This window comes from Saccopteryx bilineata, chromosome 6, assembly GCF_036850765.1.
Source record: "Saccopteryx bilineata isolate mSacBil1 chromosome 6, mSacBil1_pri_phased_curated, whole genome shotgun sequence".
In the NCBI taxonomy this organism is placed as follows: domain Eukaryota; kingdom Metazoa; phylum Chordata; class Mammalia; order Chiroptera; family Emballonuridae; genus Saccopteryx; species Saccopteryx bilineata.
Genome location: NC_089495.1, coordinates 17,846,008 through 17,858,792, shown reverse-complemented (window position 1 = coordinate 17,858,792; position 12,785 = coordinate 17,846,008). Strand labels below are relative to the sequence as shown.

At 45.2% G+C, this 12,785-nt stretch overlaps 1 protein-coding gene across 1 annotated transcript in view; it reads left to right on the top strand.

Moving 5' to 3' along the window:
* The first annotated feature begins 8,829 nt into the window (after window positions 1-8,829).
* The window catches only part of ZDHHC2 (zinc finger DHHC-type palmitoyltransferase 2), a 65,761-nt gene continuing 61,805 nt past the window's right edge, over window positions 8,830-12,785 (top strand). The window contains exon 1 of the mRNA XM_066235517.1: window positions 8,830-9,098. Within this exon, the coding sequence (XP_066091614.1) occupies window positions 8,972-9,098 (127 nt within the window). The 5' untranslated portion in view covers window positions 8,830-8,971. The remainder of the gene's footprint in view (window positions 9,099-12,785) is intronic.

Sequence of the window (12,785 nt, the reverse complement as noted above, 5' to 3'; positions counted from 1 at the left end):
AAATGCTATGGGGTAAGCTATTTGTGTTATATCAGTAAAAAAAAAAATTAGAAAACTTACTTAACTACCTAGCAATAGAGTAATGATAAATGAATTACAGTAATTCCACAGAATAGAATATTGTGCAATATTTAAAAGTATTCTGAAGCCACTATAGTGACATGCAAAACATTTGTTATGAAATATTTATGAGAATACAAAATTGTACATTGAAAAAAATATATGCAAAAAAGAGCCCAGATGGGAACATGCTAAAATAAAAATGGTTGTGTGCTAATTGGTGAAATCGTGAGGTTTTTGTCTTTCTGTTTCCAAAATTTCTGTTATGTATTGCTCTGTAATGTATAATTCTTTGTGATTTTTTTTTTCATTTTAAAAGAGATAATTAAAGGTTATACTGACTTTCAAAATAAAGATTCAGTAGGCATTTATGTATTTCCTATGTAGCAAAAAAATAGACTGTAGTCAGATTTAAGATCTGCTTGTCAGAGGTTCTATTCGTGATGGCAGAGATAGGAGAGAGATGACACACCCACAACTGGTCTTTGAGAAGAATTTAATTAAAGGAAGCTGGCAGGGTATGGTTGAGCACCCAGGGGAGTTAGGTACTCACCCAGCCGCAGGCTTCCGGACACAAAGGATAGCTGTAGCTTACAGGAGCTGCGGTCAGTGGTCAGACTGGGGGAGGTGAAACAAACCCCCCCTCGTGCTATTCTCTGGCCCCCTAGACCACCTGCCCACCTCCCATTAATTGAACCAACCCAGAATCCAGAGTGTAAGGGAGTCCTTTGCTATAGGTCATAAAAAGTGAGCCTGGAGTAACACAAAGTAGAGAATGGATCTGGAAGGGCAAATGGAAATTTCCAGCACAGGGGATTATTTAAAATGCTGGAGGGTGCTCTGCTTTTGTGAGAAGAATCCAAAGATCTTGCATGCAACTTATACCTTTATACTGAAAGTCGACATCAGCGATGTTTCAGAATATACATTTCAACATCAAACTGTTCAAAAAATGTGTCGAGATATCACACTACTGATCGACATTTTCACTTTTAGACAAAGACTGCCTGCATTTCAGATCATCGCAATCCAAACCAATTCTGGCATCTGGATGTACATATCTCATACCTTCTTTTGTATAAATATAAATAGTACACAGCCCAGCAGGGCCTTTCCGATGACACCCACATCAACAAAATCTCCTAATAAAATTATCCTCATTCAAGTAAAAAATATAAGGGGACTTTTTTTTTTTTTTTAGCTGTATGGTGAACTTCATTAAGGTATTATCAGCACACAGGAAGTCATCAAAATGGGTGAATAAAGATTTCTTAAAGGACTTTCATATGTTGCTTTCCCAATTTATTTGTTGAGGAAACAAGAAATATCATGAGACGTGTCAGAGAATTCAAGTAACTTGCAGCAGATCAGAGAGCTAGGAGGTGAAAGAACTGGAATTCACACCCAGGTTTTTCTGTTGCCACCTGCAGAGGAAAACCAAACTCTGGTACTTCATTTCCAAATATCTAGCCTGAAATATGACAAGGCAAATGTGACAAGACTTCATCTTCTCTTCAATGTCTCTGGAAATAAATTTAATGTTCTTCCAAGTGAGAATGTTTAATTATGTAGTTTGACAGAAATGTACTCTTTGTCTATATGAGTAAACATGCTAAAAAAAATCCCACATCTTACTGTTTATTTAAAATGGAAGTTTTTGTACCATTCTTTGTGTGAAAGGTGGTTACCTCTAACCATGCTGGTTCTGAACCCACAACCACTGTATTGAGTGTTTGAAAAACAAAAACTCACATCTCATATTCCAGATAGAAAGGTTACTGATACTCAGAGCATGACCCCATTATCAAGGAGACTGGGATATGAATAACTAGAGAAAAGTTTCATCAACCAACCAAAAGGGGAAAAAAAGAAGAAAAATTCACAACTGGAGTAACCAAGTATGACTTGAAAATAATTAGACTCAAAGAATCTAAGGTATAAGATATAATTTACACTGAATTAATTCTAACTGCTGGAAGACTCCCTGATGATCAATTTTTTTTTTTTTACTACAAATCTGAAGCCAATGTGTCTTTTTGGTTAAATGTCATCATTAAATATTTATCTCTCATTTTGCTTGCCCTTTTCAAAGACCCGAGAAAACCCGGGTTAGACTTTTTCCCCTGTACAATATAAATTGCAATGTGACCTTGAGCAGCAAGTTACATTTGAAGTCTTTAACAATACTTGGAAATGTTTATTAATATTTAGCATTAAATTCTTAATTTTTTACCCCTTCAAAGTCTAGCTGAGTTGCAGAGTTAAGTTTATGGTTATGAAATAAAAACTAAACAAACAAACAAAAAAGAGTGTACCTTGAGCTAGAGGCAGTGTGGGTCCATACAGACTGCTGGGAAGGGCACATTAATTCCGTCCGTCCCCCCACCACCACCACCACCACACACACGTGTGCCATGCAGGAAATCCAACAGGACTAATCCAGCCCACTGCTTGGGAGAAACAGCTGAATATAACCAATTATGGTTTTGGTGCTCCAACGATTACCTGATCAACCAACAAAAAACAGGAAGGGTCCTCACGGCCATTGAAGGAAGACAGACGATTCTGTTTCAAGGCTAGAATTTTCCAGGAATAAAGCTATCCCTCCAGGCACTGTTGGCTGAACAGCTAAATCTAAGCCTTGGCTTTATGTATAATAATTTTTTTTTCTTTCTTTAATACATCTCTGAAGCTGGAAACGGGGAGAGACAGTCAGACAGACTCCTGCATGCGCCCGACCGGGATCCACCCGGCACACCCACCAGGGGCGATGCTCTGCCCCTCCGGGGGGTCGCTCTGCCGCGACCAGAGCCACTCTAGCGCCTGGGGCAGAGGCCAAGGAGCCATCCCCAGCACCCGGGCCATCTTTGCTCCAATGGAGCTTTGGCTGTGGGAGGGGAAGAGAGAGACAGAGAGGAAGGGGGGGTGGAGAAGCAAATGGGCGCTTCTCCTATGTGCCCTGGCTGGGAATCAAACCCGGGTCCCCCGTACGCCAGGCCGACGCTCTACCGCTGAGCCAACCGGCCAGGGCCTATGTATAATAATTGAGTATAGTACTTTGCTAAGTTTCTTCCTGAAAGTAATCATTCGCACACAGCCCTCAGGTTAAAGCATCTATAACGTTACCTCTTATCCTTCTATTTTCACTCTACTGGCTCCTTTCTTCAGACTCATGTCTTCAAAAGAAGAAAGCTCCCAACATTAAACCTAAACAGATCTTCGACTTCTTATCACCTCTCATCTGTTGTGGCTGCAACACAGTGGAGATATAATGATATAATTAGAGAGGAAACTATTTTGTTTCTGCCATTCATAAATATAAAGTCTGCTTCACGAGCATTCAGACAAAATAAAGTGTCTAGGCAGTTCTGTCCAGTAGAACCTTCTGTGGGGATGGAAATGTTCTAGATCTTACTGTCCAACACAGCCGCCGCTAGCCACATGTGGCTATCTATGAGCATTTGAAATGTGGCTACTGCAACTAAGGAAACTGAATTTTTTATTTTACTTTCATTCATTTTTAATAAATTTGAATAGCCTCTTGTGGCTAGCAGCTACTTATTACACGGTGCAGGTCTAGAGAACACGGCTCCTCCATTCTCTACGCCACTAGCTGTCTCCTATTTCTCCTAGCGCCTCAGTCTCCATGAGCTGACACTGACCTTGAAGAAATGGGACACAGAATGAAATTAGAGCTATGTCCCAGCCAATGTGCTTGGCTGCAAACACAATCAATGCTAGTTGACTTACATACAAGGACAAAAAAATGTTTTTGCAGGTATATAAACTCCTACAAAGTCAATGGGAAGTCTGGGGAATCAAGCTTGAGCTGCCATGGATAAATCTGATGCCTGGCCAAGATCTTGCGTCAAGAACAGTGTGCTTAGGCCTGACCAGGCAGTAGCACAGCGGATAAAGCATCGGACTGGGAGGCAGAGACCCAGGTTTGAAATCCCGAGGTCACCGGCTTGAGAGTGGGCTCATCAGCTTGAGTGTAGGGTTACTAGCTTGAGCACGGGATCATAGACATGACCCCATGGTAGCTGGCTTGAGCCCAAAGGTAGCTAGCCCAAGGTGTCAATCTGCTATAACCCCCTGCCCCCATCAAGGCACATATGAGAAAGCAATCAATGAACAACTATGGTGCCACAACAAAGAATTGATGCTTCTCATCTCTCTCCCTTCCTGTCTGTCCCTTTCTCTGTCTCTCTCTGTCCCTGTCGCAAAAAAAGAAAAGAAAAAAAGAACGGTCTGCCTAGAATGACAGGGCTGGCCTTCACGACACTGGACGCGTGCCGCCACGTTGCAGGGTTCTGCTGCCCTTGGCCACTCTCTGCTGGCCACTGACCTCTCAGTTCCACAATGGCCACTTTTAGTCATCTAACCGAACTCGTGCCATTGTGTCACCTCTTGGGGAGGAAACATCTGCTCACCCTTTGGGCTCTATAAGACACTGCCTTTTCCCCATTATGGTACAGGGGAAGGGGTCAGTGGAGGCAAAGGAAAAAACATGCATTTAAATGACAAGGTCAATTTTACTTCTAAAGAGATGGACTTTTGTGCAAACTGTAAAGAAGGCGAAGCGGAAGCAGTGATCTGCTATATAGAAAAATATTTTTATTAATCAGTGGCTCCTGAATTATAACATACAGTTGTACAAATGTAATATAATTATATAATTATTATATAATTATAATTCATTATATCTGTATATCATTTGTCAGGAAGTTGTAATTTGTAATTGGCTTGGTTAAGCTATGGAAATCTCTGAAAACATTGTCAGGAGAGCTGGACTGCTTGGTGTGTGCCTGCCATCTAGTGGCAAGAAACATCACTACTATCAGAGATCCTAGAGTGCTTGAAAGGCAAGGTTTGTCCGAGATAGTTTTTCCCATCTTAGCAATTTTTCCAGTGTTTTAAGCTAATTAACCATACATTCTTTAGGTCTTTGAAATTATCTTGCATTTTATTCCATTCTATTCTAGGTTAGTTGCAAAAAAATGCGTACATCGCTGAGAGACAAAGAATATCTTAGCACTACGTTGTCCCCACATTCCCGAAACCAAGTTCCCTTTCTGAGACTTTTATTTTACATGTGTCCAGAAACATGTGGTTTGGGCATGTTATTATTCTCCCACAGAGACGATCTTGGCCACTAGTATAAAAGTGCAATTAATGCTGGAGCCATCGAAATGGCATACTGACTTCCAAAGGAATTTCCTCCACCCAAAAGAGGGATAAATTTAGTCTGAGGGAATAACGAAAGAGAATCTATTAGTATTTTCACAGGCCATTCTAGTGAGAATGGGAGAGCTGTAAATCAGAGCAGGTCTAGACTTCAGCTCCATTCCTTCCAGTCCTTGTACAATTTAGAAAGCGGCATTTGTCAAGCACCAAACCCTGATAGCAAAACCATCACAATATATCACGTTTCTGAGAGTCAAGTTGACCTTCAAAGATTCAATGTTCCCCTCTAACAACACTTGCTTTTTTTTCCCCTTAAGAACACTTTCAAAAGGAAGTGTGTAACTACAGACAAATGACCTTAATGAAGTTTCTCATAAGTGGTTTGGCTGAAAAGATGAGACGAGGTTAATACAGGCAACAGGAACGGAGGTCCCTGCCCCCCAGAGACAGGGTGGGCTCCTGGGGCTGGCTGACCATGAAAGGGAGTATGTGAAAAAAGGAACCTCAAACTGGAAGAAGGCAGGAAACGAGCAGTAAGCAGTAAGCATATGGCAAGAGACATTTGAGGTTTGAGGACTTAAGTATCTGGGGCACTGATGGTTGGAAGCCAATCTCGGCTAGAGGCAGAGCAAGATCGAGTTTCTCTCATAGGGGCGGAGACTGATAACAGGCTTTTTCTTGCTGTTGCTGTTCTTTTTAATTTTCAGAGGTTAGTGACTGATCGGTTACTGAGTGGGTGGAGCGTGCAGGCGGAGGCCTGTGGGGATGGAATCAGCTCTCAGGCACTGGGTGGGCCAGCGGAGGGGCCTGCCTTCGCTTCCCAGAGGTTTCCCTCACCCTCCCACCTGCCTGGCTGCCCCCTTCCTCTTCTCAGTGTCGTCCTCTCCCTCCGTTCCTTTGTCTGGCACTCCTCCATAAATGTCTGTAGCAGTTTTATCAAAATTACTACGTGAAAGTCACAATGTGTTGGATTAATTGAATATCTAAAATTGGTGAGTTAACCTTCTGTACTCTTCTCCAAAGAGTAAGCTCTAGTGAAGTTTCTTCCTACTCATCTATGACATTCAGGTTGTTTCCTTGTTAATACACAGACCTAAATAGTGAAATACGTCCAAGACTCTTTATTTCTCAAAATTAAAATTATTTTTCCCTTCCTATTTAGAGATTGTACACACATGCTTATACCTGCCTAATTAGTAACTTTGAAGAGAGAAATTCTGTCATCATGTGGCTTTGGAGATAATTTTTCCTGAGCTGGGCTTTTTTTTTTTTTTTTTTTTTAAGATAAGCGTGAAAACCCTTACAGAACTTAGTAACAGTAGTATTCTTAAAATGATTAAGAATCAGCTTGGCCAGGCGGTGGTGTCATGTATATAGCATGGGCCTGGAACACAGAGTACACATGTTCAAAATCCCAAGGTCGCTGGCTTGAACGCAGGCTCACCAGCTTGAGTGCGGGGTCGCTGGCTTGAGTGTGGGATCATAGACATGACTCCGTGGTCACTGGCTTGAAGCCCAAGGTTGATGGCTTGAGTCCAAGGTCACTGGCTTGAGCAAAGGGTTAATTGGCTAAGCTAGAGCCCTCCCCCCATCAAGGCACATACAAGAAAGCAATCAATGAACAACTAAGGAGTTCCAACAAAGAGCTGATGCTTCTCATCTCTCTCCCTTCTTGTCTGCCCCTTTCTTTGTCTCTCTCACACAAAAAAAGTGTAAAATCGATTGCTGTTAAAGTGTGAACAATTAAATAACATTTTAGATAAGTAGTAAAAAAAAATGTAGCCTCCTGCAAAGATGTTACACCTGCATATTTTTCCAAAAGGATAAGAGATGTGGAAGCTGTGTAGGATACAAGACCCCGACCTCGAGGCCCTGTCGGACTGTCAGAAGAAAAGCGGCCCAGGGCACTGTGGCATCCACCGTCTAAAAAGGCACAATTTGCACTTTCTTCCACTGCGGGAAATTGGATCCCCTCCATTTCCTTCCATTGTCGTCTTGAGTGACCTTCAATCACGAATTGGCTTATCTCTGCAAGTCTTTCTGTCCTGATAGGGGTTTTATTTCTTGCTTTTAGTGTTTTCTTATGGGGAACATAAGGTTAACCTCCATGGGAAAGTTTTTCAGGGCAGTTATGTGTTTATACTAATCTACCCTGCAGGATATCCAGTGGAGGGTAAAAGGTGCTACAACAAAATGAAATGATTCACTGATCACTTCAATTATTTCCAGTCCCACAGAAACTTGACTGGGATTTTCTATGCGTTTTTGAATAGAAGTGCCAAGAGATTTGGGGATGTGTGTATAATCGTAGCTATTTCAGGAAAGAAGATTAGCTAGCTGTTTAATCCAGTCACGGAAAGATAATCGTAAACACTTAAGAGCGCAGATTTCTTTGACTACATTTTTAAATCAGTATTTTTATTTTACTTCTACTTTATCTTTTCATTCTCCAATGAATATGAAGTCATTTCACTGAATATGGTGTCTCTCTGGTGTAAATATATACAGAGCCATTAATGTTAAATAAAATTGTGCCCATTATAGTAATTATGTGTGTGATTCAGAATCACTACATTGACTGGGTGTTTTCATGCGGAATCAGGTGCATTCATAATAGAGGAAGGGAAAAAAAGAAACTCTCAGAAGCATTTGTGTTTTTTCCGTTTCATCCACCGTAAACGCAGGGCTTTGGTCTCCCAGGATTTTCAGCCAGCACTTCAGTACCAGCTCTGCGCGAAGTTCAGCACCGCCAGTGGGCTGGGCGAGAGGACACTGAGGAGCCCCCGTCTCGGAGGGGGGGCGGCACGGTCACTCTTACAATCACTTAATAACTTAATAGAACAGTTCAAATTGTCAGAGCAAATAAATTGTGAGTCCAACTCCAGTGGTCCCTGGATCCCCAAGCCCCTTCCAGGCCGGAGGAGGGCCCCTGCCCCTGCCCCTGCGCCTGCCGCGCGGCGTCTCCCCGTCCCCCCTCCCACCCCCACCCGAAGGCCGGGGAGCGGAGCGGCGTCCCCGCCCAGCCCCGCAGTTTCGCAGGACGGAGAGGCAGCCCCGCCCTTGCTGCCTTCGCCTGCTCGCCCGGAGCCACAAGTGGAAGCGACAGTTTTCCAAGCGGGAGGACCTTGGCCTTGGCGCCCAGAGACTTCCCAGCGGCGCGTCCACCCGGGCGGGCGAGGCGCTCCCTGCTGCCTGGGGCCGGTGCCGGGTCCCCTGCGCGCGAGGCCAGCTCCCCTCCCCCGCGGCGTCTGTGCGCGCGGCGGCCACGCCGGCTCCCGGAGCGCCGGAGTTGCGGGCCGCCCCGCCTCCACCGCGACCCCCGAGCGCGCCTCCCGCCCGCCGCGCGGGGCCGCCTGCTGGGCTCACCGGACCCGGAGTCCCCCGGGACGCGCAGGGCCCGGCGGGCGCCCCCGGGTGCCCGAGCCACCGAGGGCGCAGCGGCGGCGGGGGCGGGGCGGGCGCGGGTTCCGGCTGCTCCTCGCCGCCTCCCGCTCGCCCTCCTCCCGCGGCCAGCGCTCCGCCGGGCTGAGGACCGGGGAGTCCGTGGCGCCGGCGCGGGGCTGCGGGATGGGGAGTTAGCGCCACGGCGGCGGCAGTGGCCGCAGCGCAGCCGGCCGCCGCCCCCGGGCCCGTGCCGCCCAGGACGCCGGGCGCGGCCAGCCCGCTCCGGAGCCAGGCCCGCGGGCGGCGGCGGCGGAGCTGGGCAGGTGGATGCTGCTGGAAGATGGCGCCCTCGGGCCCGGGCAGCGTCAGGCGGCGGTGCCGGCGGGTGCTGTACTGGATCCCGGTGGTGTTCATCAGCCTGCTGCTCGGCTGGTCCTACTACGCCTACGCCATCCAGCTGTGCATCGGTGAGTGCGCCCCGCGCCCCGCGCGCCGCGCGCCCGACAGTCCGGGACGCGGGGACGCGGGGACCCCGGGCGCCCCGGGACCCGCCGGCTAGCCGCTGCCTGCCGGCACCGCGAACGGAGCAGCTTCCTTCCCCTTCGGTGTCACCTCCATCCCAACGCGCACGCGGCCCCGTCACCCCCCTCACCTTCCGCTACCCACCGCCACCGCGGCCACACCCCCTCGCTCGGCAGGACTGGCCCCGGGGGACCTGCGGGCACTGCCGTCTGCAGCTGTGAGGCCGGGAGGCTGCGCTGGAGGCTGAGGGCTCCACGCTGGGCCCAGACTCCGAGCTGCACCAGACCCGCGCGGGGCATGGTGGCTCGGCTTCGGTGTCACAGCTGTTTCTTTCTGGTTGTCCTTAATCCACTTTTTAAAAATTGGCGACCGCACTCAGGGGCGTTTTTGCTGCCCGCATGATTTAAGGATTACCAGTTGGACACTTTCTAGTTACAACGAGGTGGGGGGGGGGGGAGGTTGATCTATTAGAAAGTATTTGGGAAGACATATGCACAATTTAAATGGTACAAAAATAGAAGAAAAGAGGTGGCCATCAGCGGTTTTCTCATCCAGAAAGCCACAGGGCTCAAGTCCAAGTTGTAGGCTGCTGAATTGTTCGGTAAGGTACTTTCAGTGCTGAAGATTTCAAAATAATAAATAAGTTCTTAATACGCACAGTTAGAGACTACAATTATGTCCCTTAATGTAGTAAGCAGGCTTCTACCTTCAGACGCGTTGTGAATGCTGATCTGTGTTACACAGCCTGCCAGTGAGTTGGGAACGCTTCTTGCATTTGCTGTCCCACCTAAGAAAATGTCTGTGGTTTTGCGCTACCCAGCACTGACCACCAGTCTTAGGTAGGACAAAGAGAAAGGCGAAATAGTGACCTGTTTAATTGAACCTTTTCAACATAAGCATTTCCAAAGTTTAAAGATTGAGGCATAGAAACTTGACTAAAGCCATTGCACCTCAAAATGTTGCCCCTTGTGAGAAATGGTAGGTGTCGGAAGAATGAATACAAGCAAAAAAAATTTGAGCATAACTTTTAAGAGAATTGGGACTAACTTCCAATTCCATATAGTTTAAAGAGTTGACATTATTTCTTTCTTTATTGAACTTAGAAATGATCTTTTAGTTCAAAAGAAAGTGTTTTGTTTTGTTTTTAGAAAAAGGGTGGGTTGTACTGAAATCGTGAAGACAGTGCATCTGAATATGATATTACAGTCATCTAAAATGTATAGGAAGAAAGTTTTCAGAAACATGTTTTTGTTAATATTAAAATCTTTTGCCTTATTAAGATATACTGTGCATATTACATAACATTTGGAAACCTTTGTGGCATTTCATTCCTTTGCCTTCTTAAAAGCAGCGAACAGTTTCAATAATGTATCTGTGTAAAAGAGGGAAGAACCAGAAGGCCTTGGATAGCAAAACAGGCAGCTTGTTCTCCTATATTATCACATTAAGCTAAGAAGCTTAGCCCGATACACTGTCTCACATCCATCAGGAGGAAGCATGTGACGGCAGGGAGGGTTCTTCTCACCTTACTGCTGGCGGCCACTGCTCCTGGCCGAGGTGCTACATGGGAGGGCTTAGGGTAATGGGTAGACAGGTGATAGGGTTGGAACTAAATGGAAATTTGCTATTACATGTGGCTGATATTTTCTATATATGGGGTGGGCAAAGGTAGGTTTAGAGTTGTGAGGATGTGAATCCCAGACTTGATGCCTGTGTTATTTGATAACCTGCCTGTTTTGGGGTTTTTTTCATATGAACAACTGTGAACCTCCTTTTGCCCACCCTGGTATATGTTCTGTATGTTTAAGATAAATCTAAAGTATGCATGAAACCCACATCACTATTTTACTAGGTGAAAATTGGACTAAGAGGGAGAAGGCCTCTTTTTAAACTGCTGAAGCGACGTGGCCCATTGTCGCTACCTTAGTTGGTGATCAAAATAAAATCTTGCATCACTCCTCATCCACCTGCCTCACCTGTACAATGCCTGTCACATTGAAAGCAGCCAATAAGTGGTTTTGAATAAACCAGTAAATGATTCAGAGGCAGTATCTCTGAGGTTGTCAGAGTATAGATTTTATATATTTATTGCTATAGAAACAAATAGTAACTGTGTGAAAGGTCGAGATCCTAGAGTCAAGAAGACAGGACAAACTTGAAGATGAACTTGATTCTAGAAACTGACAGTGTAGGGGTGGTAAGCTCTAAAAGCTTGGATAGCTTTGCTTGGGTGCGAAGTTGAAATGAACTGTACGATTTCTTTGTAGGCTCTAGGAAGGGTGGCCGCTAGGGTGACAGACACACAAAACCAGCCTTCTCTCCTTTTCACAAACAAAGCAAGTGGGAGTGCCAGCCTTCTCTACCCCCCAGCCCTGCCCCAGCATCAGTCTCCTCTCAGACTGCCCTGCCCTTTGTGGAGGCTTTTTCTCTTGGAACTTGCTGTTTATAATCACATCTTTCATATTTCACTCAAGGTTGGGCACAGAGAGTGGGGGTGGGGGGCTGACAACTAGGTAACGAACAGAACACTGACAGTAATTTACCCTGATCCTCCTTCCACATCTGCTGTCAGCTGGGGATGACCCTGAACATAAATTACGCCGTGCCCTTTGCTGAGTGAACTGCAATTTAGGAGTAGTGCTTATCCTGGTATCCTTGGAAACCGGCGATAATGATTCTCATTACAGTTAGTTTCTATATTTAACAATGTGGACGCGTGTGGCTCTCTAGGCACTTTGTCAGTTAGCATAATGTTTGATTAGTGTTTGTATTTTATAAAAATAAACTCATATCTCTTCTTGGACTACGTGTATATAACTATGTGGGAGGTGCATACATTGGATGAGGGTCAGGTGTTGAGGTAAGTTTCCTTCCCAGTCTACCAGAGGAAAGCTAAAATAGGACTGCTAATACTGGTGATTGTTTAGAACATGTTTGTCTAGTTTGTTGATTAACTAGGCTCCTTTATTCATGTTATTTCCTGCCCCTTCCTTCCCCCTCTCTCCTTCCTCTCTCTCTCAACCGCAGCTTCTTTGGCCTGAAAGTCTTTTGATCCTTTTAATTATTAGCTTGTTTTCTATAAACATAAATGTAAAGGGTAAAATGTGTGAGCTGGCACTCTAAGCTACAGAATTAGAGGGAGTAAAGGCAGTCTGCAGCCTCAGGCATGCTTGGGTCTCTGGGCTTAGCAGACATGGTTTATATGTTTATAAATCCATTATGGGAGACATTGCATTAACTTTGCTTGTTGAAGAAGGTAACTGAAGTTTCCCCTTTTAAATGCTAACATTTAAACTTGTTTCAACTATTTTAAAAATCATTTTATTTTGTTATGCTTTCAGATTTACAGAAAAGTTTCAAGAATAGTACAAGAAACCTACACATACACACACACACTTTTTTTTTTAAACCCTGCACCATTTTCTGTTGTGCTTGATTTAATCTCACGTTGTTTTGTACAATAACCTGCTGTACAGGCTCGTAGCCTAGAAGCAATAGGTCGTACCATATAGCCTAGGTGTGTAGTAGGCTTAGGTAAGTATACTCTATGTTGTTTGCACAATGACAGAATTGCCTAACATTGTATTTCTCAGAAAGCACCCCTTCATTAAGCGGCACTGGGATACTCAACT